At 49.9% G+C, this 27,396-nt stretch overlaps 3 protein-coding genes across 3 annotated transcripts in view; 2 read left to right on the top strand and 1 right to left on the bottom strand.

Moving 5' to 3' along the window:
* LOC127201821 (maestro heat-like repeat family member 5) overlaps window positions 1-3,880 on the bottom strand; it is a 65,865-nt gene extending 61,985 nt beyond the window's left edge. Inside the window, exons 1-3 of the mRNA XM_051160525.1 lie at window positions 3,822-3,880; window positions 1,796-1,980; window positions 684-829 (exon numbers count right to left, since the gene is read on the bottom strand). Coding sequence (XP_051016482.1) covers window positions 684-829; window positions 1,796-1,980; window positions 3,822-3,880 — 390 coding nt within the window. The remainder of the gene's footprint in view (window positions 1-683; window positions 830-1,795; window positions 1,981-3,821) is intronic.
* Window positions 1-27,396, top strand: part of Ptp4a3 (protein tyrosine phosphatase 4A3) — a 759,824-nt gene that overhangs the window by 69,425 nt on the left and 663,003 nt on the right. The gene's annotated exons all lie outside the window — the stretch shown is intronic.
* On the top strand, window positions 16,062-19,702 carry C17H8orf90 (chromosome 17 C8orf90 homolog). The gene is made up of 2 exons (XM_051159724.1): window positions 16,062-16,142; window positions 19,233-19,702. The coding sequence occupies exons 1-2, from the start codon at window positions 16,076-16,078 to the stop codon at window positions 19,691-19,693; spliced, it is 528 nt and encodes a 175-aa protein (XP_051015681.1). The 5' UTR covers window positions 16,062-16,075; the 3' UTR covers window positions 19,694-19,702.

The raw sequence follows: 27,396 nt of genomic DNA on the forward strand, positions 1-27,396 counted from the left end.
CTGGTGGGAGAATATGAAAGGAGGCTGGAGGGAGCACATGTAGACACCTGTCTTGTGCTGACCTTGAGCCTGGCCTACAGACCCTCAGGAAACTGCTGTGGATTTAAAAACTCCGCCTCCAAAGTGAGCCCATCTCTTCATCAACACTTGGCAGGTTTTCCTCATTCATGCATGAATGCATTTATGCATCCAAGCATTCATAAACGAATGCATCCATCCCCATATTTACTCACCACCTACATACCCTTCCTCCCCTCCCTGTATCATCCCACTTCTCCATCAATCACTATATCCATCTGCCTACCAGTCTATCCACCCAGGCCTGTATCCATCCATCCACCCATCAATCCATCATCTGTCCATTTTTTCACCTCTCATCCAACCACACATTCACCCATCAGTTTCCACCATTTACTGGTTCTGTGACCTTAAGCAAATCCTCCCTCTTTTCTAAGCTTATAGCTTATCTTAGAGAGTCATAACCTCTACATCACAAGAGTGCTCTGAGCATGGTGAGTGGGGACATTTCCTTCCTCCCTACTTAGCCTATTGGCACACAATGAGATTGTGATTTTGCCAGAATGATATGCCTTCCTGATGTAGGATTCAGAAGTTTGAGGCCCCTTGGGGTCCAGTGCTCCCCTATGCTCCCATGCCTGCTCCAGGGGCCTAAGAAACACCACCTGTGGGTTGTCTTTGAAGTAGTCATGGATGGTTTCCATCACCAGGTTGGGGGACCTCTGAGCCATCTTCTTTATCTTCTTGGTGATGGACTTGAGTTGGAGAGAGTCTGAGGTGCCTATGTCCTGGAGCATCTTGAAGCAGATGGCTAAGGATGACAAGAAGGGCGTGAGGATGGTGGGCCTTTGGGAGGTCATATTGTAGCCGAGGATTGGGTGGGGAAGGAGGGACAAAGCATATAGCGAAAGCAAGAGCTAGACACATTGGGAAGTCGTCTGTTATTCTGATAGCTGGTCCCTCATGGAGTTTAAAATGGGACAAAACAAGAATGCATGCTTAATCTGCATATTCTTTTTTTTCTTTTTGGATTTTCGAGACAGTGTTTCTCTGTGTAGCCTTGACTGTCCTGGACTCATTTTGTAGACCAGGCTGGCCTAGAACTCCCAGTGATCCGCCTGCCTCTGCCTCCCGTGTGCCGGAATTAAAGGTGTGCGCCACCGCTGCCTGGCTTTCATCTGCATATTCTTGTTCTCTACTCATTCATATTCCCCTCCACTTACTAGCTCTTCATTCCCTGTGTCCCCATTTCATATTTGTTTAACCACTGATTTACTTGGGCACTCTCAAATCCACTGACTGACCAAGCCCATTCATACACCTAGCAAGCTACTATCTATTAAAACATATTTTGATCCATTTTGCAATGTATGTATCCATCCATATAGTTATGAATTCACTCAAAAAAACCATCTCTTTATCCTTACATACTCCGATTTGGATTTTTTCCCCCACTGTCATCTAGTCATCTGACACTCCTTGGCACCAGAATAAAGGGGAGAGCATTCCAGAATGAGGAGTCCAGGTCTAGGCTGAAGGGCTGGCCCATGAAATGGTGGAGAGGAAGAGAAAAGGGTATAGATTATTGATTTTGTTGGTGCCTCAGGAGCCAAGAACAAGCCAGGGGGCTCACAGACAGCCGCGCATGTCCGCAGCCTTTGTAAACCGCAGAGTCTTGGAGAGGGTCCTTCTCTATGCCTCACCCTCAGGACTGCTTCTGGTGGAGGCACTTGATGGGACCTGTCATCCTGGCTGCATCACTCCGAGCCAGCCTCACCTGAATTGTAGGCCTCTTCCGTAAACATCTGGTGGTTTTTTGGCACCAGAGATGTCTGGCTGCTCTCGGATGTGCACAGCAGGACGGTAGCAGGGTGGGACTGTCTGTCTCGGGAGGCATAGTCTTGAGGTTCCTGGGTGCACCCTGACTCCTTCGTAGAAACAGGGTGGGAGTGGGAGACGATTCTGAAATGGAGAAAGTTCTGTGTGTAAATGTCATGTGCACCTGTGTGTGTGTGTTCAAGTGCAGGGGGCACAACTTGCTCCAGCCTAGGATCTGAAATGTCCTTCCACGTGTCTGCCCTTCTGTGTCCTTGAGGCTCCAGGACATTGTTGAATAAGCCAAAGCTTCTTAAACTGGCTCTGACCCCACACAGGGTCATGTAACTGCATGTTGGAGCCTCAAAAGTTTTAATAACAGTAAAATGTTTTTGAACATGCAACAACAAAAACAAACTCAAAAATCAAACACACTATAAACTGGAGGTGTTTCTGAAAATATTTGCCTGTGCTGCACTGTGTGACTTCACTACAGCCTAGGCCCTGAACATACCTGTCACCCACACATAGTATCACAGAAAACAAAGACATCGAAGACTTCCTTGCCAGCATTACTCAGCATGGGAATATCAAATTAGCGCAACTTTGGATTGTATTGTGTTTGACAAACAAGCACATCCACCTCATTAGTAACTAATTTGCTTTCATCTTTAATAAATGGTAAGATCCTACATACCAAATAATTGATTAAGATAAATTGTTTTATGGCTTATGATCAGCTAGTGTTCGGCTTGCATGCCTGTTGTATATGCCCATCTAGGAGGGATGTTTGCTTTATGTGCTTATTGTATAAATCTGTATCCCCAGGGTCTCATAAGAGTTTCTTAGGCAAAAGATTCTTTTTTTAAATTTTATTTTATTAATTTATTTATATTACATCTAAATGGTTATCCCTTCCCTTGTATCCTCCCATTCATCCCTCCCTCCCTTCCATTTTCTCCTTACTCCCCTCCCCTATGACTGTGACTGAGGGGGCCTTCCTCCCCCTGTATATGCTCATAGGGTATCAAGTCTCTTCTTGGTAGCCTGCTATCCTTCCTCTGAGTACCACCAGGTCTCCCCATTCAGGGGACATGGTCAAATACGAGGCACCAGAGTACGTGTGAAAATCAGACCCCACTCTCCACTCAACTGTGGAGAATGTCCTGTCCATTGGCTAGATCTGGGTAGGGGTTTGAAGTTTACAGCCTGTATTGTCCTTGGCTGGTGCCATAGTTTGAGCGGGACCCCTAGGCCCAAATCTGCCTATCATAATGTTGTTCTTGTAGGTTTTGGTTTCTAGGATCCTCTGGATCCTTCAACTTAGGCAAAAGATTCTTATAAGCAGAGAAGTTGCAGCTCTGGAGTAGGCAGCCTGGCTGAGCTAGGAGACCAGAAGGGCTCAGAGTGTCTCATCTCAGCCCTATGTCTCATGTTAACTTGGATAGCAAGGCTTTTCATAGGTGATATCCTGTCTACACAGATGTCCCTTGAGGGGTCTATATGTGGGCAGATTGGTAGGAGCAGTACTGGTAAGGGCTTTATGGTTTGCAAAAGGATGGAACATATTTTCCCTAGACTGGCAGCTGCCATGAAGGGTCAGAAGAAAAAGCACTCTTGCTCTGGGTGTTTCACAAGTCTAGTTCTTCCACGACTCCATCTTGGCTTCTGTCCCTGGCTTCAAGACCCCCATCTGCTTGTTCATGTGTAATTCTCAGTTCCACACACTTCCCATGGGGGAAGGCCTGTTCTAGGATGCTCCTTGGGTCCCTAGGTGAGGAGGATAAACATGCCTCCGGACTGAACTAAACAAGATCACGAGGCATATTATAAAGCAGCCATCATGGTTATACTAGAAGGTAGCGGTCTGTAATGCTTTATTTATTCACTATTTGTTGTTTCACATGTGACACTTGTCATGCTATGTTTCTGTTTCCTGCCACCTGTGCATCCATGATGGAACAACCAGGACCATACTTCTTTCTTGCCTGATGACATCAGAAATTGCCACAAGATATACAAGATCATAGTCATCAGTAGACACCATCCGTGCAGGACAGTGATTCCCTAAGAAATGGGAAACCTACAGGGTGAGCTTCAGGCTGTGACAGCTGGTTGCTGAGACACAATCCAGTCAATTCCCAGTGGGGACCAGGAAAGTCTGTGGCCTTGGTGAGCTGCCGAGCTGGAGGTGACAGTGTGGGGAGACCTCAGTGGTCAGGGTTTGAGAAGAGGCCCAGGAGGAACTCTGAAGGTCTAGAGAGTCCCTTCCAATCTCATCTTTATCTGCACATAGTCCATGAAGGATGCTCTTGCTCTCCCTGTCCGAGCTCTAAAAAACAAGGCTCAAAGAGATGTTTTAACAGCCTGTGTTCCAGACAGAGACGAAGGATGTTTATGTGCTTGGCAACAGCAACAAACCCAGAGCAAGGTCTAGTTCATGGTGTCTGGCAGTCACTCAAACTTCCCAGGCATGCAACATAGCAAGAAAATAATCCTCAAAGAGGAAATTAAGGCCAGGTGGTGGTGGTGTACACCTTTAATCCCAGCACTTGGGAGGCAGAAGCAGGCTGATCGCTGTGAATTTGAGGCCAGCCTGGTCTACAAAGCAAACCTAGGATAGTCAAGGCTACACAGAGAAACAAAAAAAAATCAATCCCCCTGAAAAAAGAGAAAATTAATGGACCACAATCAATACAGAGGGCCAAATATGAGGTACATCCAGCATTAGGGAGGCTGAGGTGGGGTTGGGGGAGGGAATCTCAGCAAGTTTGGTCTACCTTGTAAGTTCTGGGCTAGCCAGGGCCAAATTGTGAAATCCTGTCACAAACAAGCAGATGCAATGCCAACACAGGAAACACAAAATCAGTAGACAAGGGCGTCTTGTGCTCAACATGACAGAGTGAGACATGGGGATGCTGAGGAGAGACAGGGAAGAAATAAAAAGGGAGAAAGTCATGTTTCAGGTTGAGACTCCAGTGGATGAGTTAAACAGGAGACTAGGCACCCTGGAAGGTGAAACTGGCAAACAGAAAAGGTCCAGAAATGGAAACACAAACAGACTGGACAAGATGGAATGGAGTTTTCAAGCTGTGGAACAATTTACAAGTGTTTTGTACATGTTCCAGGTTGGATAAAAACTACAGGTCCACACATTAGGACACTCGATGAGCCTCAAGGAAAGAAACACAAGGAACATACCAAATGACATCAAGGAAATGCCACCTAAAACTGAAGACAAGAAAAAGTAAAGCAAAAACAAAACAAAACAGCCCACAAAGGGCAAAAAAAGATGCACAAGAGGAAACAAGGACAGCAAAACAGAAAACCAGAAAGTGTAGGTCGGGGATCCCAGCTTTGCAGAAGGCTCTGCTCCAAAAATATCTCTGAAACTTTCAGGCGAGACACAGCTTTTCATACCTGCAACCCTCCCGCCCCAGACCACAGATAGGGTTAAAAGAGCCCTCCAAGGCAGGAGACTGGCTGATAGATGTACTGAAACGACAGAACAAACAACACCAGAGAGGCTGAATATGTAGCGAAGTAGAAAAGGTCTTGGCTAGTTTTAAAAATTTAATGTGAAATTGTGGGTTAATAACAAATGTAGAATTAAAATATTTAACACCAGGGTAAGATCAGGGGAAAGTTGCAAAGATGAGCTGACAGTTCTGGCACCGTAAAGTGGTGTGACACAACTCAAAGGGAGGAGGTACTAAGGCTGCATTGTGTACTATAAATATCTAAGCAGTGACTAACAAGGATATGCACACAAAATCAAAACTGCAAAAGGACAGTAAAGGATATAGGTCAGGAAGACCAAGTCATATCAACAGTCACACCAAATGTAAGTAAATCAAACACTGCAGTCTAGCAGTGGAGACTGACAAAGGGAAGTTCGAAAGCAAGACTCAAGTCTGTTTCCTATATGAACTGTGTCCAGAGTGGCAAGGCTCAGCTGTAATCTGTACTCACAAGACTCAGGTAGGGCGATTATGAGTTCAAGGTTAGTCTGGCCTACATAGTGAGATCCTATTTAAAAAATAAACAAAACAGGTGCTGGAGAGACATCTCAGACATTTAAGAGCATTTGTGGTTCTTGAAGAAGAGCCAGGTTGGACTCCTAGCACTGACATGGCGGCCTACAACTGTCTATAACTCCAGCTTCAGGGGTCCTTGACACCCTCTTTTGAACTCTATGGGTACCAGGCATGTATGCAGTGCACAGACAAAACACTCATATACATAAATTAAATATGTAGGGACTGGGATTCTACCTGTAAAAATATAACAGAACATTAAACGCATGGAAAGAAAACAGTGAGAAATGGAGGGTTGGTGAGGGGCTGAGCAGTGAGGACATTTCCGTCAGGCCGCATGATCTGAGATCAGTCCCTGAGACCCACATGATGAAAGGAGAGAATTGATCATGAAAAGCAAAGTGGAAACAAGTGAAATAAAGAAATAGTAGCAAATCAAGGTGGGGGAGGGTCTCAAATGAGATAGGATAGAGGAAAGAATATTATCAAAATATGCTATATGAAAAAATCAAAATAAAAAGCAAACTCCTTCTTCCTACACAAATAGAGAAAACCAAAGGATCCTGATACTGCTTCTCTGAAAATTCAAATTAATTGCCAAATTCCTTATGAGATTATTGGAGCAAAAAAAGCAAAGAGGAGAAGCTACAAAGAATGAATTTACAATAGAGTGTTACATAACTATAGATCCTACAGGCGCTTGTAGGATGATAAGGAAATACCACATAACTTGAATAACTTTACTCAAGCTATCATGACAACTTAAATAGATTGAACAAATCCCTTAAGGACATAAAATGCTAACACTCATTCAAGAGGCAAATAACAAAGAAAGTGCATGTGTGATAAAACTTATTTTATATTGAAACTTCCTACAGTGAACACTTCAGGCTTACTAGCTTCTTACTTTTTACGGAGCTTTTTGGGGGGAGAAATAACACTGACATCCATCTAGAAAACAGAAGAACACAGTCCAACTCATTCTGCGAGTTACTCAAGTATCCTTCATCTCCTCTTTCTGATAGGGTCTCAGTGTGTAGCCCTGGCTGGCCTGGGGCTTGGAACTCACAAGATCCACCTGCCTCTGCTTCTTGAGTGTTGGGATTAAAGGTGCACGCCACCACACCTGGGCCATCAATGAGCTTCAGAAAAAGGAAAGGATAGCCTCGCATGCTTCATCTAGACACAAGCTTTCCTTAAAAAAAAAAAAAAAAAATAGAGAACTCCTCATCTGCCATTGCCAAGCGGGGCTTCTCTTGAGAATGCAAGGAAATCAATGCAACTTTCCGTATCAACAGACCAAAGAAGAAAATCACAAGAGAGGACACATTTGAAAAGGACAACCACTAAATTACAATAGAAATGGCAATTAGAGGGGCCCCCTCAAATGGACAGAGAGAACATAACCGGCCCCCCTCCCCGCCCCCAGCTCATATCACATTTAACCATGAGAGACAGACTCTTCCCCTCCCAATTAAGATGAGGCAAGGCCATCTGCTCTGGTCACTCCAGTACACACTGCACTGTGGGAATGACGCTGCCCACAGTGGGCAGAGCCAGTTACTAGTCAAGACAATTTCTCAACAAAGACAGTCCTTCTGAGGCTGGAACTACAGGCAGGTTGCCATGACTACCCAGTATATCTATGGGTTTCTGAAGATTCAAATTCTAGTTCTCACGCTTCCTGGGTAAGTGCTCCAACCATTGAGCAACCTCCCTAGACCAGGGCAACTTATTTTTTTGACAAGTATGCAGAAGCAATTCCAACAGGAAAAGCAGGCTGGATTTGACAGTGTACCACACTGAAACATTCACTCGGACACACGTTCATAATGCAACCCCTATCCATATTTCAAACACATGCAAAAACAAAAAATCAAAACCAAACCAAAACCAAACCTCAAAACAGCATTGAGTTAAAAGAAAGGCTAAACTCTTGAAAATTCTAGAAGAAAACAAAATAAAATCTTCATGACCTTGAGTGACAAAGAATTCTTAGATGTGACACCAAAAGCAATTACCCACAAAAGAAATATGTGTGTGTGTGTGTGTGTGTGTGTGTGTGTGTGTGTGTGTGTGTGTGTGTGTGTGTATTGCACACACATATATTTTATTTAACAGAAATAAAACTTATGAACAGTATCCAGAAGGAAAGACAAGTGGCAGGCCCGGAAGCAATCCTTGCAGATCATACAGGTAAAAGAGAGATGAATCCCAGATACACTAAGAACTCTGAACCAAAGCTGAATACAGACAACTGAACAAAACACAGGCAAAAGAGTTGATGGGACAGCCACCTGTGGAGAGAAACAGATGGCAGAGCAACAGATGACTGGGGCCCTGCTGTTCCTCTTGAAGGACAGAAACAAATCCAAAGCCATAGCAGGAGAGCACTACGCATCCCTAAAATAATAAAATCAGGAAAACGGAAGACATTGAAAGCTCTGGGAGTGTGGAAGCAGGAAGTCCCTGCAGTGCTGGGGTAGGGATGTCACTCCTTCACACTTGAGGAAAAAAAGTTGGGTGAAGTTGAACTCAGAGTGAGCCCATGACTTAGGCAGCCAGCCCTGTGCGTTCACGCAGTGACTTATAGGCATATGTGAATTCAGTGTTTAATAGTTTAATCCAATGTTTAATGGTGCCTGACTTACACCAGCTAAAAATGCAAAGTATGTGAATGTGCTTTCTAAACATGTCATTGCACACCCCTAGAAATCCGACATTAGACATCAGAAAACACAGTATGATATATGAAGGAAGCCAGACCCCAAGGCCACACTCCATGTTATTCTTTTTTTTCCCTGACATTATGGAAAAGGTAACATGTGCCTATTTGCTTGTCACTGGTTAGTGACCCCTGGGCTCAATGTGGTTAAGGGCTCACTCACTACCAGGCTATGAAGGGAAGTGTTTGGAGGCTGAACTGTTGGTCTAGGACACACTCAAACCAGTGAATTCTGTCATATCTAAGTCAGACGCTACAGGAAATAGAAACACAGAAACAAAAAACCCAGGATAGCAGAAAGGAGATCACCCTGTCGGATCTCATTTCCCCCTGCTTCCTGCTCACTCCGCCCCAGTGCATTGAGCTCGGGCTGTTTCTAAACCACCAGGCAAGCCGCAACCTCAGGACATTTGCACTCTCCTTCTATCTGGAGATTACCCCACCCCATCACTGCTCTCCCAGTCCCTCACTTCTTTTTTTTTTTTTTTTTTTTTATTTAAATTACTTAGTGTGTGTGTGTGGGTGTGTGCGTGTGTGTGCGTGTGTGTGTGTACATGTGCCTGCAGAGGCCTGGAAAGGGTGTCAGTTACAGAAGCGGTGAGGCCCCTTGACGTAGGTGCTTGAGCACCAGACTCGGGCCCTTGCATACCCTCTTCCGTGCTGAGCCCTCTCTCTGGCTCCCAGTTATTTCAAGTCTTACTTAGCTGTCATCTTGATGAACTTGTCAGAATCATCAGCCTGACCCTCCTTCTAACACCTTGTCTTTCCAGTTTCTTCCACCGTGTCTCAGCCCGTAAGATGGTGTAACTGACAAGTGTTTTCATCTCCAAGGCAACCCCAGACCCTCCAAATCTTCATCTAGAGCTCCGTAATAGCCTTTAGAGTAGTATCTCAGGAGGCACCCTTGGGCTTGTATGCCTCCCACTTTTCCCTCCGGACCTGGCAGAATGCTCTTGGATGGGTCTGTCTCCCTGGTCCTGAGGACAAGCTGAAGGAGAAACTATGATAAAGTTGGGGCAGAGAGTGGGCAGGCACCTGGCCGGAGGGGGGGGGGCCCTGGCTGTGGAGCCCTTGCATCAGGGCTTAGATGGAAGCTTCACTGCACTATGTGTCCTCGGAGGTTGGACCATCCAAATGATTGACATTAAGGTGGGTCCTGAGGATGGGGCCCAAGCACAGGGTTAGTGGGAGGAAGTTCTAGGAAGCCATCTCTTTCTCCCATGCGAGCACTCAGCTGGAGGGTGGCTGTCAGTGAGCCAGGAGCTGGCACTCATCAGGAGCTGTCACACTTTGAACTTCTGCCCTGAAACTGTGGGAGACAAGTGTGGTAGGAGATGCCCAGTCTTTGGTGAGCTGCCATTATACAAGAATGGATGGAGTCCTCACTGAGGTGGCATCTGGGAGCTGTCCCCTCCCTGCGCACAGATCAAAGTTGGTCAGCAACTAGGACTCTCAACTTCCCCTCATGGGGATTGCGTTGCAGTGAAGTGGGATGCCCAGGGAAGTGGCCAAAGAAGGGAGCTGTGGACACTGTTGATTGGACAAAGTTATGAGGGACAATATGGCAGAGGAAGAAGTCCACTCAAACGCAGGCTGCGGCCTGTGGGCAAAGCTACCCTATGGGTACCTCATTGTGTGCACCTGTGTGAGTATGTAGTTGTGTGTGTATACATGTGTATGTATGTATATGTGTGGGTATATACATGTGCACACACATATGTGTATATATACATGTGTACCTGTGTGCATAGCCATATATATATACTTGTGTGTCTATGTGTACGTGTTTATGTAAATGTATGTGTGTGTGTATATATACATGAGTGTACATATATATTTGTGTGTATATATGTATGGGTATGTGTGCGTGTGTGTGTGTGTGTGTGTGTGTGTGTGTGTACAGTGAATAGCAGTGTCTCTTTCCTCTCCCTACGGTCAAGTCTGTAAGAACACAAGCTGTTATGCCCTTCCCCCACTTCTCCATAAAGACGCTGACACCAAAGCAGGCAGCAGCCTGTCCCTGTCTGTCCAGCTGTCTGTGTTGTGACCCTTGCCCATCTTCATCTCTGATCCTCATGAGCAGTTTATGTCCTCTCCTCTCTTTGTAAGGATAGAGCTTGTGGTCCAGATCTACCCCTCCTCCCATCACACTGAAGACAGCAGCATCAGGGGACCCACTCTGTTGCCTCTTCCTGGCCTGCTCTTGGAGGTGAGACCCCTTAGATGCTGTGTTGGCACAGACAGCCCAGGATGCACCCTCTGGGGTTGCTGCTCTGGAATGTGAAAAAGCCTGTGGTCTGGGTGCCCTCTGCCTCTCTCATGTCACCTAGGGCTGAACTGACCTGGGGTTGTGGGACGTGGGTGAAGAGATCCCATCAGTTGAGCTGCAGCTGTTTGACCTGTCAAAATGCTGCCCATCCATGTTGAGGTTCAGAGCAGGAGACCCACAGGTCCTAGTTGCCAGCTCTATCCTCACTGAAAGGCTAGCTCTGTCCTGGGCATTGTCTCTTCTCTGGTGCCCTGACTGGCCCTGACCTCACCCTGAGGTCACAATGGCTCCAGTGTCCACAGCACCCTTCTAGGGACAGTGTTGTAGGGCCAGCCCTGTCTGAGGATGGTAGGTTGTGGATGTGTGCTGGGGTCTACACATGCACTGAGGATATAGATCCCTAATGAGGTCTTGTGCCCGTCTCTCGGTTCCTCAGACCTCCGATCTTCCCTGTGACTTGTGGGTTTAGGACCATGCAGTATATAGGGCCTAGGCTGGGGCTGTGACTGCTTTGAGGGCTCCAACTGAACACATGAGATACTATGCTCTCCTGTCTGAATGCTACTGCACAGATACCCCTCCCCCCAATCCTCTCATGGACACAGCTCCTAATGTAAGGCCAACCTGAGGTTCCAGGCACAGGGTGGGGAAAACCGCCCCACATCAAACTCAGCCTTCCCACTATGGCTCACTGTTAGCATTTGATCTCTCTGTGCCTCAGTATCCCCACCGTGAAATGGGAGCAAATCTGCCAAGCTCCTAGGCTGCTCTGAGGCTCAGTGAGAGGACAAAGTACTTCAGTACAGCACCTGGGCAGGCTAGAGGCGTCCTGGTTCTGGTGACAAAAGGCCATCATCCCACTCCAACAATAGTTTGCAAGAGATGGCAACAATGCCAGACCTGGCTGATGGTGCTGGGTGTCATAGTGCTCAGCCTCAGGGGTCCCTGGGGCTCATCCTCACCCACAAAATATGGCATGCAAAGCAGGAAGCCAGGCCTCAAGGGAGGCCGTGCAGCTGCCCTGTAAATTGGGGATGTCAGGCCGAGGACCTAGGAAGTACTGTGGGTCAGTGTGTATAGACAGCATGAGGGTTGAGGTGGAACTGTCAAGACAGATCTGGTGGCTGGGGCACCTGATGAAGGTGGAGAGAAAAAGCCAGGTGTGACCCATCAGGCATCTGGGTCACCACAGAGCTGAATCCAAGCCCGACATCATATGAGACCGTATGGGCAATGTCTGCAAAGGCCAGTGGTCTGGGTGAAGTCCCTAGGGACTAAGGACTGGCCACTTTTGCTTCAGTCTGGTACAGGAGGCTCTGACTCTGACCTGAAGATCCCATGAGTGCTCTAGCTTAGTTTCCCTGCCTAGAAGGAAAGTCTGGAAGGGATGAATGAGACCCAAGGGCTCTTGCCATGCAAGGACACCCTGAGAAGCTACTGTCTGCAACCAGAAAGAGACTCTTAGCTGATTTGGAGTAGCGTGATACCTTGATCTTGTCACTTCAGACTTTCTGATGCATACGAGCCCCAGACCATGTGTTCTGTCTCAGTGGCAGAGTTGTGACCCTAGGTCTATTTAAGTAGACTCACACCTCCTTACCTACCCATTCACAAGGGAGCTCACAGGTCAGCTGGTTTTGTGGCTTCTGCGTGTGGCGGCTCCTAGGGCCCTGATAATCATTTGTCTGGGGTCCTTGACCAAGGGTGTGCGGGAGCCAGCTCAACAGGCTTTGTGAGTCCTGAGTTTTCAGGAAATTTGTGTCTCAGTTGCTAAATAAAGCCACAGGAAGCTTAAACAGATTATCTCAAGTCCCCACGCCTATCCCTTCCTGGGTTTGTGGCTGTGCTACTGTTCTCTATGCTAAGCTCGTTACTGTACACTATACCTGTGCGGGTGGGAAGCTGTAATGGTGACTTTGCATGAGTCAGAAGCATCTACTATGTACATGATAACCTGAACTCAGCCGTGCTCCTGGTTATGCCATGTGTGTTTTAGTCGGCCTGTGAGTACCACCAACTTTTGCCAGACAGAGGTTTCCTGTCTAGTCAGATATGCCTACTGTCTCGGTCTGGGATGAAATTCAGAGGGGGCCATAAATTGGCTAAGGTTGCACAGCTGTCACTGGCAGAAGCAGGATGCAAAATCAGGCCACCAAACCAATCTGGTGTGGGGATGAGTCCTCATGGCCACTTGGTACCCTCTTTCCAGGGTTAGTCTTACCTCCTGTCGCATCTACCTGGCTCCCCATGCAGCCAGTAGGTGGCGCTGTGGTCACAGAGAGGACTGTGATCAGAGGGCTGTGGTGAGGGGGAGTTTGAGGAAGGGATGTGAGCCTTCCAGTCCTGGTGCCCCTTTGCAAGCAGCTTTCCTATAGCACCTTCCTCCATCCCAGGACCAGCAGTTGGATGGTACAGGGAGTCCAGCATCTTACCTCCTCAGGGTAGACTTGGGGTGGTTTTGTCTTGGGCTGCACTATGAAATCCTTGCATACCAGCTCCCCTAGCAGAGGAACCTGACCCATGTCATGGTAGCCCCTGGCTGCTCTCAGGCCCATCTTCTGCCTTTCTCAGGCCTCAGTGTTCCTGCCATGCAGGTTTTCACCTCCTGCAACTCAGGCACCCTGGAATTTGCTCCCTTCCTAAGGAAACACCATGCACTTTCCTATGTCTTCATGGCCTCTTGGAAGTCAGTCTTGGTTTCTCTGAGTTCTAGGGCTACAGATCCTTGACCTGTGCTGATCCCAGTGGTAGCAGGATGGAGGAGCTGCATTGCTAATGGAGGGGCCAGGCATGTGTCTGTGTGTCTGCACCCTTCTTCTCAGCAGCGCAGTGTGGTCCCTTTGACCAACTCACACCCTCCAGAGTCAACAACCTCAGTTTGGGTACTTCAAGACCTTTAGAAGAAAATACAGGGGTGGGGCAGGTGGTTTGACATTGGTCTCCCTGGATGTGAAACCAAAAGCACAGGTGAAAAAGGTGGGGGAGATGGCATGTGTGAGCAAAACACTTCGATAAAGTACAGGAAACAGCAAAAGAAAAAGGCAGTGCCCCCCCCCCCCCGCCTCTGTCCCGAACCCTCCCCACAAGGCACACCCCTGTAAGGTGTTGTGGCCAAACAGTAAAAGAAAATTGCTCAACTCATAAACAGACAGAGAAAATTCCAGCGGAAGGGTAGGGCAGAAGCAGGGGTGACATATTCTCTAGCATGGACCGACACCCAGACCAGCAAGCACATGAACAGGTGCCTCCATCACCAGAAACCTAGGCAGTGCCATCAGAGCCACCTGAGCTGTCAGTCCTCACCTATCAGGACAGACTGACAAGAAGCAAGATGAAGGGATTGGGTTGGGGGTGGGGGGTGGGTGGGGCGGAGGGGAATGCTCCGGCCTTGTGGGTGAAATGTGACATGGCGCAGCCAGGAAAGAAAACAGTATGGAGGTTTCTCAGAAAATTAAAAATAGCATTGCCATATGATCTAGTAATCGCCCTTCTGGGCACACATCCAAAAACATCAAGATTAGGATCTCAGGAGGTATCACTCCTTGCTCGCAGCAGCTGCCACAAGGCTAAGGTGTGGGAGAGGCCTGCGTCCGTCTAGAATGAATGGATGGGGGGGGGGCACATGATTAGGCACTCAGGGGAGTACCATCCAGCTTTACCTAAGGAGGAAAGCTGATATCTTGGATGTGTGGCCGCCCCTGAAGGCACTGTGTTAAGTGAAAAGAGCTACCACAGCATGCAATATGGCTGCTCTCATCCCTACAACGTATCCAAAGTCAGTTGACTCCCAGCAATGGGGGGTGGGTGGCTGCCAGGGCTGAGGAAGGATGAGGGACTACCAGCCCAAGGCTTTGGAAGGTGAACAGGGTAGTACACTGATGTGGCACGAAAGGTGTAAGCTTATGTGTGTGGGGCTCGTGTGCATGGGGCACAGAATCTGTTAGGGTGGAGTGCCATGGGCAGTCAGGGACCAGTATTCCCTAAGAGTCAGGGAAGTCATGGGAGCAACTTGCATTCTACCTCTTGCTGCGGCTGTTTGGGGACTGGGGTGGGGGTGGGGGCTTCATCCCTCTCACTATGGCTGAATGGAGGAGAGAGAGTGGTCTTAGTATGGACTGCCCAGAGCTGGATACACTCTTTACCATGATGCATGTGGCCACAGAAGTCAAGAGAGGGACTAATTCAGACTGGTGACTTCTCTTGAAGTCTTTGTGGGCTTGGAGATACAGAGCAGACTAGATGGGCTTCTCAGAAGGGGGCAGAAGGTGGTACCTGAAGGACCAGTGTGTGCTTTCCCTGTAGAGGATGGCAAGGCACTGCAGGAGATGTGACAATGAAGATGTGGGTGGTAGTGGTGGTGGTGGGAGATGAAGGGTAGGCTGCTCTTCCACGGAGCTGGCCTCATTCTCCCACTGCAGTGCTGTTGTATCAGTCAGTGTGGCCATGTAACAAACGGCCCCTGACAATGAGCTTGCTCACATGATGGCTGGAGATTGGATCGTTTCTCCTTCAGGCTCAAGACCCAGCTACTTCTTCTGGGTCTTACTTCTTCTGAAATAGCCTTGGTTTCTGAGCCTTCTTCTAGCCTGCAGGCATGTATGTAGGGGGAGTGAAACCTCTCAGCATCTTTCAGGGATTATGGCTAGTTCCCAGACCATGAATGCTAGGGTGGCAGCACAGGGAGGCTATACCACAGTGTTCAGTGCTCCTGACCTCAGGGAGCCCTGCCACCCACAGCGGTGCCTGCTGGAGAGTCTTACCTTTTCAGTCCCACGTCCTTGATCCTTCTACTGGTGCTGTGTCTACTGCTGTGAGGTGGCAGTGGTGGTGGGGCACAAGTCCAGGACGGCGTCTTGAAGCAGGAGACTTAGTCTGGCTCAAGTCTGGCTCTATTAGAGTTGCTGAGGATGGGGGAGCTGATGTTTGGGCTCCTGTGCTCTGGCAACACTCCTGCGGTGCCCATGGCAGGTTGGTGTGGCTGAGGGGAGTCAAGTTCTCGGCAGCCCTGTGGGCACAGACTGCGATGTGAATACTACAGTAATCTGACCCAAGGCAGGAATGTAGGAACCTTCTGGCTCTCATGAACTCTGCTCCTTGGCCCCAGCCCCCTCCCAGATGGGGCCCCTTTAAATGCAGCGTTCTGTCTTCCAGAAGGCTCCTCCCAGTCTCCTGGGCAGCCAAGTAAACAGAAGTGGGACCCTAGCTTCTGGCATGGCTTCCCCTTGTTCTGGGGACCTTAGCCCTACTGGTCTGCCCCCACCCCCTGTCACCACTCCAGGTGAGACAAGTGGGAGTGATGAATGATGAGCAGAGGCGGGGGGGGGGCGCATCTGAGAATGGGGGACAAGGAGCAGCAGTCCGGATATCTTCCATAAAGTGGGGATGGGCCCAGCCAGCTGAAGGCATCAGTCCTTTTCTCTGAGTTCCTTCCTGCTCCCCCTCTCTGCTTTGCCCTAAGATCCCTGGTGGGGGAAGGGCAGACAGGGCCTTCTTTATTTTGGCCACACTTCCTTGAAGCCCTCCAGGGTCCCAGGCCCTGAGCCCTTTATCCCAGTAGGGACATCACCCTCTCTGTTCACTGATTTCTCCCATCATCCCTCTGGCTTCTTGCCTTCCCCTGGCTCAGGCCTCTGGATTCATCTGCTCCAAGCAGCCCATTCCTACAGCTTGGTCAAGGCCCGGTCAGCATGCACACTATAGCTCCCCTATATCCATCTTCGGATTCTTCTCTGTTCTGCTCCCCCCGCCCTCCCCCCCCACCCTCTGCCCCCAGGAAGCTCCCTTTGTTTTTAGTCATCTCCCTGCACTGCCAGCTTTGTCTCACCTCCCACCCAGCCAGCCTTCTCTTTCTCCCGTCCTTGCTTGGCAAGCCCCGCCCCTTCCCAGTGCTACCCTACCCCAGTCTGTGTCCATTCAGCTGGAAGAATCAAGTCTTCACCCTCTTTTTCTAACAGCTGCCTGCAGGGTGCCTCCACCAAGTCAGGCCCCTGACTACTCACTTGGTTGCCGGGTCTCTTTCTCCTAGCAACAGCCAGATGCCTTCTTTCTGTGTGCCTCTCCTCAGCAGGGCTGCTGGCCACGGACTTCTTTCCCCATCACACGGAAGCCATCATAGGAGGACTTAGGTACTTGCCCCGACACAACTGAGAGCTCACCTCCACTTCCAGCCAAGGCCAGCTGCCCACCCGTCTCTCTCTTAACTCAGCCACACCCAAGCCACCCTATGCCATGACCACAGAGGCAGTGGCTCTCTGTTCTCTCTCTCTCAACCTCACATCCCTTCTAGCGACTGTCTGTCCTGTTTCTCTGCTGCTCATTTGTAACAAAACTCTGCCAGAAGGTTACTTATCCTTGCTGCCTCCAGACCTCCCTCTCCCATTTGCTCTTGAACCTGCTCTAATCAGGCTTAATTTCTGTGCTTCCCTGAAGCAAGTCAGGTCAAGGTCACTGATGACCTCCATGATGCTAAATCTGAGGTCAGCTCTCAGGCCTCATTTGATGTGACCCACTCGCAGGCAGCACGTGACCCAGCCCCTCTCTGGCTTCCAGACTCCCACACCGCTGCTGCTCCTTGGTCCTCCTCTCACTGACCTGGCTAGGACAGATGGCCCCAGGCTTGGCTCTGGATCTCCTCTCCCCTCCCCTCCCCTCCCCTCCCTTCCCTTCCTTTTCCCCATGTTTTTCTCTCCCTCCCTCCCCACCTCCCTCCGCCCCCTGGTGATTTCATCCACTCTTTTGGCCCTAAAACCGTTTCTCCACATCTGTCTTTTCCACAGGCCCATCTCAAGGCTTCGACCCAACCTGTCCCAAATCAGACTTTCTATTTCCCAGGCTCAGAGGCTTCTCTTTCAGCGTTCCTGTCCTCAGGCCAATGGTGCCTGTGGTTTACATCTTCTGTAGGGCTCTCACTCCACATCTCCACTCCGACAAGCTTCAGGACATCTTCAGAATCAGGGCTCTTCTCCCTGCTGTCCTGGTCCCAGCTGCCTTCACCTAGAGCAGAGACTGCTGCCTCACTGGATCCCTGCTATGGCTGTCGTCGTCATCCCTACCTCTATAAGCTATACTTACCCGGAACAATAGCAGTCTGATAAAACCACCCTGTCCATGCCTAGGGTCTCCTCTCTCAGGACCCACCTGCAGCTCTCCTCTCTTCTCCAAAGCTTTTCTCTACCAACATCTCAGAGGAATTCCCATGGCCCCTTCTGTGGCTGCACCTCACCTTGGTACTGAACACCAAGATAGGGACTTCAGAAGGCTTCCAGAGAGATAGGGTAGGCTGCAGAGATGGAGGCAGGGATATCACTGGTCCTCAGAGCTGTAGACTGAGGGTGCGGCCTTGCAGGTCCTGCCTGCACATCTCAAGCCATCTGTGGGCCTGCTCTCCTCATTGGGCAAAGTGGGTCACCTCCATTTCATATCTCCTCCTGACGTAACACCCTTCCTGCTGCCCAAGATTCTGACTCAAGAAGGCATATGCTTATCTACGAAGATGGAAGAGTGGGCTTTGTTGTCAGGCTCACGGCTGCAGACAGTGCCTCGCTCAGAGCCCGACTGCATACAGCAGGTGCTCAGTAAGTGCACTAAGTAAGAATTATAACCAAGAGGCTCCTGGGCATGGGTGTGGCACTGTGGGGGGTTTATTGCAGCCCTCCCTCGTGACTTCCCTGTTCTTAGTCCTTTGCCTGTAGCAAAAATGGAATGTTGACCCTCCCCATTGTGTTGTGGAAACCCACGCACTTTCCAGTGTGAGCCCTCCAACTCCTGGGATTGGTTCCTATCCTGGGGACACAGCGTCTGCTGTTACTCCAGATTCCTGTACTCCTTATCTCCGGCTGAGTGCTCTCTACTTTTTACCCTTACTTCCTCCTCACCGAATGAAGCTGAAGACCCATAATAGTCAGGGTGGTTTGTAGTGAGTGACTCAGATACCTCCTGTCCTAATTGCTATTTGCCACCACCTGCTGGCTGAATCTTACCATCCTGGGCTTCCTGGTTAAACTAGCCTCCACCCCATCTTGAACTTTCTGCCCAGAGTCTTGACTTTTTCATACTCTCAGAATCTTTCAGGCCTCCACAGTCTGTTGGTGTTGTCCCTCAGCAAAGTGGACAACTTCCCCTTTGGAGATAGAGGGGTCTGGGATGGAAGCAGGCTCCATCTGGGTTTGAGAGGTCAAGTCAGCTCAGCCACTTAGGCTCTGTCTTTGGTATTGAGAGGGGGCTCAGGTCTCACTCCCGAGTGGCCCTCACTTGGTTCTTCTGTCAGAGTGGCCTCTCCTTCCAAGTCTCCCCCAGCCTCCTCGTGCGGGAGGGGGAGGGGATATGCGTGTCCCCCCCCCCCCACCTCTGACTGTCGCACCCGCTGCAGGTCCCTCCGCGCCCCCTGCGCCGCGCTTCCCCGACATCTATGGCGGCGATGCGCAGCTCTGGGAGGCGCATTTTCGTGGCATCCGGCGCGCCTACCGCGTTTTGGGTAAAGAGGACGACTTCGCTATCCGCGTGCTCACTGAAGACTTCACGCTGCCCTTCCCGTTCGCCTGGCCGCCGGGCCCCGACTCGGCTACCGGGCCCCTCTTCTACGACCCGCGGGATCGCGCGGGCTTCGATTTCCTGCTGCGCGGCCCTGGCGCGCCGCCCCCCGCGCTGCTGAGACCCTTGCATGCCACGGCGCAGGCGGCCGAGCGCAAGCGGCGCCTGGAGCGCATGGCGCTGAGCTACGCCGGCGCGGGCCGGCCACCGGGCTTGGTGCTGTTGGCGCCCGCGGCCGCCGCCTTTCCTCCTGATGCTAGCTGTCCTGCATGGCGCGCCCTCTCCCGCGACAGCGAATAAAGCCTCTGTCTCTCCGGTGCCTGCGTTGCGTCTGGGCTTAGCCCTGCACCGTGCGCCAGGGAAGCCGGGGAGGGGGCGCGGGACACGATGCCTGTACGAACTCAGCAGTCTATAGAGTCTGAGAGCCAGATGGAAAAGGTAATCTAGGCAGGCTGGGAGAAGGAGAAGATCCAGGGAACTTGAGAGGTCAGGTCTCCACCCTGTTGCCGGCTCTCTTGTGCAGCAGCACCAGATTGGGAAGTTAGCCTCACCTGGCAGGTAGGAAGACAAGGATAGCCTGGCCTCCAAGGAGTAAGCTGGATGCTGGTTGTCCTGGTGCCTCACTCCAAGTGCCACAGAGTCTCTGATTTCAATGACAGCCGCTAGGGATGCACAGGGGTAGAGTGTAAAGTGTGCAAAGTATGTGGGAGGCAGTTTCAGGAAGGAGTTCTGACAGTCTCCAGCCTGCCTTTCTCCCTGTCCCCTCCCAGAAGGGTGCTGTTCACTTCTCCCTTGAAAAATCTGAGAGGATTTCTTGGATTGTGACACACGTGACCTGAGCTTCCAGCATGTCCCTTTCTAGTTTGCAAATTTCAGACAGGGGTCTGTGTCACTTAGTAGGTGGGCTGCAAGGGAGGATTGGCTAGCGCTGGTGGCTTCTCTACTTGGTGGGATAGCAAGCAGTAAGGATGAGCGGCCTTTAGTGAAAGGATTCCTTTCTGCTTGGGGGCTTTGAGTCCCTGGTGGGCTGGAGACCCCATTCCCACCCAAGAGCATCTGGACTCAGAGATTTTTGCTTCTGCTTTAGTTTGTTTCTTCTTATCGAGGAGTTATTTATAATTTCCCAGTTCTGAGAAGAAAACATTTCCCAAGTCCTGGCAGAACAACTTAGACGGAATGTTCACTTTTAGGGAATCTGGGGGAGAAGCAGGGACAAGAGATGGAGGAGGAAGAGGAAGAGGAGGAGGAGGGGGAGGAGAAGGAGGAGGAGGAGAAGGAAGAGGAGGAGGACGCAGCACAGCACTAAAGACAGCTTGGTGCTATGGAGGAAGGGATCTCTTCCTTCCTCCTGCTCCACTACACTGGGCCAAACTCCAGCCTCTGCTCTAGGCGCCTTCTCACCTTGGGCATCTCTTCGACTCTACAGAGATGTCCAACTGCATCACTGTAACACTATCCAGCATTTGATTCCTAATAAGGCAGCATCTATCTCGACTGTGTGCTAGTGTACGGTAGGCTCCTTAAAAGCAGCCCTAGATATGGATGGAGGTCCTCCTCCAAACACAGGCAAGGGTACCAAGGAAACTAACCAGGCAAGGGAAGGAGATGGATGGAAAGCAGATCACATTGGAGGCAACTGGAGGGCGGTCCTCTAGGGCCCCTACAAATAAAACAAACAAAACTACAAAGAAACAAAACCCTGAAAAATCCATGCTCCCGGGGAGAGGAAGCCCAAACATGTAATCACTGCCTTTATGTCATCACGAGGAGTCCTCTAGGCCAGTAAGTCCCCCAGGTCAGCTTGTCCTGCGGGGATGGAGCACACACCACCTCCTCTCACAGAAGTGAAGGAGTCATTCTGTGACTTTGGTATAATAATGACAATTTGGGGGCTGTGCCTTTTATGTTTTTAACCTCACTTTCTAGAAATTTATTTTCAAAGTAGCTTTTAGAAGCATGTGGCTGAGAGCTCAGAGACAGAGCGTTGGTCCAATCTGAGAATGCAGGGCACCAAGACCCCTGCCTCCCAAATGAGTTATCAAACAGGAAATTAAACATCACAAGGAGATGCAGGAGTGACATGCGAAATAATGGTTCAGACTCTATTTTAAGCAGGATGTGACTCTTGGAAGGGGGTGGCATTTTAGCGAAGAATGAAAGAGTGAGGAGGAGCCTGCCTTGTAGGTAGGGAAAGGGTGCTGAAGGCAGAGTGGACAGTGTAGACAAAGGCTAGGCAATCCCAGGGGGTCAAGGGCCCCAGCAGGAGTTCTGCCAGGCTAAAGAGACCAAGCTCAGGCTAGCTTTGACCACAGAACAAGTTGGGGGATCAGGCAATTGGAATGCCCAGTAACACAAGCTTCAGGGAAGTTTTGCTTCCCGGGCTGAAGGTTGTCATGGAAGCCCTGCCTCACAGCTTGCCCTGACTGTGCCCTTAGGTTGGTCTCTCCACCAGGCTAGTTCGACTGACATACCATCAACCTTCACCATCTCCCTGGCCACAGCCCATTGGCTTCTGCGAGCTGTTTCAGGAAGATCAGCCCCGTATATAGAAGCTGCAGGAACTCGAATGTGGCCAATGGTAAATGCATTCCCATGTCCCAGAGAGTGCCACACCCCAGCTGACATTGGTCTGCACCACCCGAGTCAATGTGGCAGGAAGGTATGGAAATACTGGGCATGCCTTGGAGCAGGAGCTGAAATGTAGACAAGAAGTTCAAGGGTGTGAGCCCAGAGCCAGTTCCTGTTAAATCTCCCAACTTCCTCTATACTCCCATGGAAGCATTCTGTCCCAAACAGCTACAGACTGAGGTCTGTACCATTTGTGTAAATCCTGGCCAGACTTTGTGGGCTGACTGGTGTTGCCGCCATGAAGGTAGATTCTGCCTCTAGGAGCTCTCAGAGGGCATGGGGGCGTGGAGGTGGGAAGGCCTGAGGCAACTCTTCCTGACCTCAGCTTCCTCCGTTCTCCTCATCACACAGGGGAAGTACTCATAGAGCTGCTTTTGCTCTGGCCACTGTCATAACTCCCTTGTGCGTCATCATCTGAGACTCTTGGCCCCTCTTCTCTATCACTGATGCTGCCTCCAGCTGTCTGCCTTCCAAGTCTCATGCTATCTGGATTATAAATATATGAGGCATGTCCTAGTTTAATTTCTGCTGCTGGGATAAAATACCCCAACCTCCCTCTCATCCCCCCAAAAACCCAAAGCAACTTAGGGGAGAAAGGGTTTATTTAGAGAACAATTCTAGGTTGCAGTCCGTCTTTGTGGGAAGTCAAAGCAGGAACTTAAAACAACTAGTCACATCCAATCCACTGTTAAGGGCATTAAGACTGCTTGCTTGCTTGTGCTCAGCTCCTCCACTCTTTTTTTTTTTTTTTTTTTTTTGAGAGAGAGTTTCTCTGTGTAGCCTTGGCTGTCCTGGACTAACTTTGTAGACCAGGCTGGTATTGAACTCTCAGCGATCCGCCTGCCTCTGCCTCCTGAGTGCTGGGATTAAAGGTGTGAGCCACCACAACAGGGCAGCTCCTCCACTCTTATACAGTCCTCTTATACAGTCATGCCCCCTGCCTAGGGAATGGAGCTGCCTGAAGTGGGATGGGTCTTCCCACATCAAAGAGCTTAACTTAGACAATGTATCCATATGCCAGACAAATCACAGGCCAATACAATGTAGACTACTTGTCAATTGAGACCCCCTTTCTCAGGTGATATTTTAGGTTGTGTCAAGTTGGCAAAGCTAACCATCATAAGGCCTCAAACGAGGCCAGGTATAGGGATGTATGCCTTTAATTCCAGCACTTAGAAGACAGATGTGGCTGAGTTCTGTGAGGACAAGGTTAGCCAGGTTTACATAGTGAGTTCTAGGCCAGCTATGGCTGCATAGTGATAACCGTCTCAAACAAACAAAAACAGTAAACACCTAAAAAAAAAAAAAAAACCCAAAAACCAAAAAAACCAAACCAACCAAACCAAACCAAACCAAACCAAATGAAATAAATCTTAAATTATGTTCAGACATTGGAGGGAAACAATTTCTTCTAGGGTCACCTTGGGTGGTAACACTTCACTCCCATCTTTCAAGGAACTAGGGTGCTGAGCCAAGACCTACGTTGGGATTTATAAGCTGTTCCTTGTATGCTATCATATCTTAAGGGCTAGCCAGTCTTCTGTGCCAAGTGTAGCAGTGTCTCCCAGGGTCCCTCATCCTCTTGGGAGCCTGAGCTGTTTATCTGGTTCAGCCTCAGGATGCACTTACCTAATGGGGTGGGGATCTGACTCCTGGATGAAGCACCCATCTTGCCATGGTGAGATTTCTGTCCTGGTGTAGAACTGCAAACAGCAGGTGCTCAGTTAGTATCCTGAGCAGTCATATGATCTGGGACATCACCTTTCCGAGCCAAGGCAGGGCACCACAGGGCTCTTTCCATTCTGGGAATGGCAGAAAAAGGGAGGAGGGAGGAGTCCAGGGTACTGATACAGAATCAAGAGGCGTGACCTTCCCACCTCACACCTGCTCCAGGTAACTCGATACCTTGCTATATTCAAAGGAGACAGGCTTTGAGTCCCAGGCTGTTAGGAATAGAGGTGGGACCCATCTCCCCAGGTTTCCTCAGGAACAGATTCTGAGGAGTAGTGAGGATGTTTAATTAATTGCAATTACAATCTTCAAAGGAAGCCCTGAGTTGGAAGTTGTTCCTAATTACTGTGTTATGATGTCGGCCGGCTCCCTGAATTGATTGTGTTAGACTTTCCAATGGAGGCGTAATTGAGTTGCTGTGAGGACCTATTTTATGTTCCTCCCCTGTAGATAAAGCCTGTGTTCAGCAAAGGCAGGGGAGTTGGGTTGGCAACGAGAGCGCGGGGTGGAGCGAGACACTAATGCCTGGATAAAGACCTCAACACCAAGGGAGACTGATGGTTGTGAGGATCTATCATGAACAGTCAGTTGGGCTCTATGGGCTCACTTTTGCAGGCTAATAAGTGGCTTGTTTAAATCTACTGACACTTCTGGGTGTGGCTGTTGCTCCTGAGCTATAAGGCAGGTGAGGTTAGTAGGCAACCGTTGACAACCACGGAAATTTGGGTACCATGACCTTCTCACTAGGGGGCCAAGGCATCATGGCCAGAGTGGGCATGTGGAAACCCCTTTCTTTTCTGTCTTGGTGACTGAGGGTGCTTGCACTCAGGTTGCCCATATTCTGGGTCCTGGAGGCTGACTGGGGTTAGAGCCCTGTAGAGAGACCAGGAAATAAACTTCTGAGATGTGAGGTTGTTTCTTAGCAGTATGGCATATGGAGCAAGGACACTCTGTCTACAGGGCTCATCAAAGCAGCTTCTGGGCTGGAACTCCATGTGACAGCCAGGCTGCCCTGACACATGGCTAGGATCATTTGGAAACTTTTTAAAAATGACTTTCTCTGTGCCTCAATTTCCTCACCTGTAAATCTGGGGATGGAAGGACATGAGCAGGCAATATATAGCCACATGGAACAGAATCCCAGGATGCTTTTTCCTAAGCCCAAGTTTTAACCTGTCCTGCTCCTCAGGGAGAAGCCAGGATCCTCCTGGAGGAGGCTCTATCTCAGTGAAGTCAGTCACAGGCTCTAGTGGGTGGAGATCTGAGCAGTCGGGAGGACAGGTCCAGGTCTGCTACAGGAGAGGAAACACAGGAAGGAATGGCAAGGTGATGGCTGCTGGCCAGTGAGATCAAGAGATGGTGAGTGGGAGTAAGATGTGTACTCTCCAAGGAGTTTGATTGAGGCACTCAAGCCTGGAGAATGGGCATGGAACCTGGCAATGACATGAACTGTTCCTAAGGTTGAGGGTGTCCCAAGCCTAAGGGAGCACTGAAATCTTGGGAGCTGAAGATATCAAACTCTGTGTACAGTGCACACAGACACACACACACAGGCACACACACACACAGACACACACACACAGGCACACACACACACACAGACACAGGCACACACAGACATACAGACACACACACAGACATACACAGACACACACATAGACATACAGACACACACAGACATACAGACACACACAGACATACAGACATACACATACACAGACACAGACACACACACAACACAGACACATAGCTACAAACACATAGCCACAAACACATAGCCTCAGCCACATACACAAACAAACATAGCCACACAGCCACAGCAACACACACAAACACAGACACATACATACACACAGACACATACACACACAGAGACACACAGATCTAGACACACATGGAGACAGACGCACAAACAGACCCAGACACACAGACACAGGCACACAGACATATAGCCACAAGCACACAGCCACAGCAACATACACAAACAAACATAGCCACAACAACAACACACAAACACAGACATAGACACAGACACACACATACACACACACACAAACATATCACACAGACACAGCCATACAACACACAGACACAGAGTCAGTGACCTCAGTTTTTGTAGGGGCAATAAGCTAGCAGGCTTGTGAGGTGGGGCAGTGGAGGTGAATGTAAGGTTGGGATCTGCATATCTAGAAACTGGAAGGATTTCTCTATGCTGAGGGCAAGGCCAGACTGGGGGAATAGGCCGGGGAGTGAGGGGAATTGGGTGAGTCACTTTAGTGAGCTGGTGGGGCAGGAGCTGCTCTGGATTGTCACATCAGGTCCGGGAGGGATCTGGGGCCAGCAGGGGTTACCTGAAGGCAAGAATGGTTGCCTCAGGGATGTTGTCCTGATGCCAGGCTCCGTGGAGGATGGGGTCGGGAGGCTAAGGCTGGGGGAGCAGCCCAAGCTCAGCTTTGGAGGCCTTCTAGGGTAAGCTGGGGGGGGGAGGGGAATCTGAGCCCTGTGAGGAAGGACTGCACAGGTGGCTGAGAGCTGAAAGGCCCCAGGATAACTGTCCTCAGATCCCTACTGTTGGCAAGCCCTGGGTTTCTCATCAGGGAAATGGACTGGCAAACAGTGGTCTCTGTGTGGCTCTTCTCTTCAGGGCTGTTCCTTACAGTTTGGCCAATTCAAACCCAAATAGCTGGGCTGTTGCTGGGGTGACGAGTGCTCTCTGCCCCCCTAATTACTGAGTATTAATGAGCCCCAAAATTCAATTAAGAGAAAGAGCAGACAACCCTGTGTCCTTTTTCTCCGAGCTTTGGTAGAGAAGTTAGAACCTCGGGAGGGTGGGGCAGGTGAGATGGATTTCCAGACATTCGGGGGTCAGGTATGCACAGCTGTGAAAGGCCCCAGGAGACAGGGATGCATGGATTGACCTAGAGTGACAGCAGGGTCTGACACGATGCCCAGCCCTAGGCCTCATGGTGTCAACCCTCTGTCCCAGTTGTGGAAACTGAGGCATGCAGCAAAGGCAAAAAGAATGTCTGGCACCAAACTTGGGGTCCCAAAGCCCTGGGCAAATGAGTCTCTAGGTTGTATTCTCTCTGGGAAGTGGAATGAGCATCGTGCCGATGGAAGGACTGCCTGACTTGCTCCAAGGACTGACAGACTCACCAGCCATGCAGGGCTTGGATCTGCCTGTGGGTTGAGTGTGTGTGTCTGTGACAGGAGGAGCCATGGTGACCTCTGACCTCAGCCTGCCATTTCATCATGCCTTCTGCCCAGTCCCAGGCCCAGAGCACTGGTGAGAGCCAGGGAGTCCCCACGCCGCCCCTGCTGGGGCTCAGCACCTGTGCCAAGGCAGTGACTATGCCAGCATCGCCCACCCCTCCTGTAGAGCTTCCTCCAGGCTGCAGTGTGGACTTCTACATTAATCATGGCTAATTGCTAGTGGGAGTCGTTCTTGTCACGAACCATTATTCCTGGGAATAAAGAAAAATAAAAGATGTCTCCTTTCAGGAAGGCAGCTTGGTCTGAGGAGGAACAATGCCAGGCCTGAAGGAGGTCCCCTGGCCCAGCCCACTTCCAGGGGTTTCCAAAGTGCATGTGACAAACTCAGGCTCCTGGCTTTGGCTGAATGCGCAGAGAAACAGAGCATCCAT

Source organism: Acomys russatus, chromosome 17 (assembly GCF_903995435.1).
Source record: "Acomys russatus chromosome 17, mAcoRus1.1, whole genome shotgun sequence".
Lineage (NCBI taxonomy): Eukaryota > Metazoa > Chordata > Mammalia > Rodentia > Muridae > Acomys > Acomys russatus.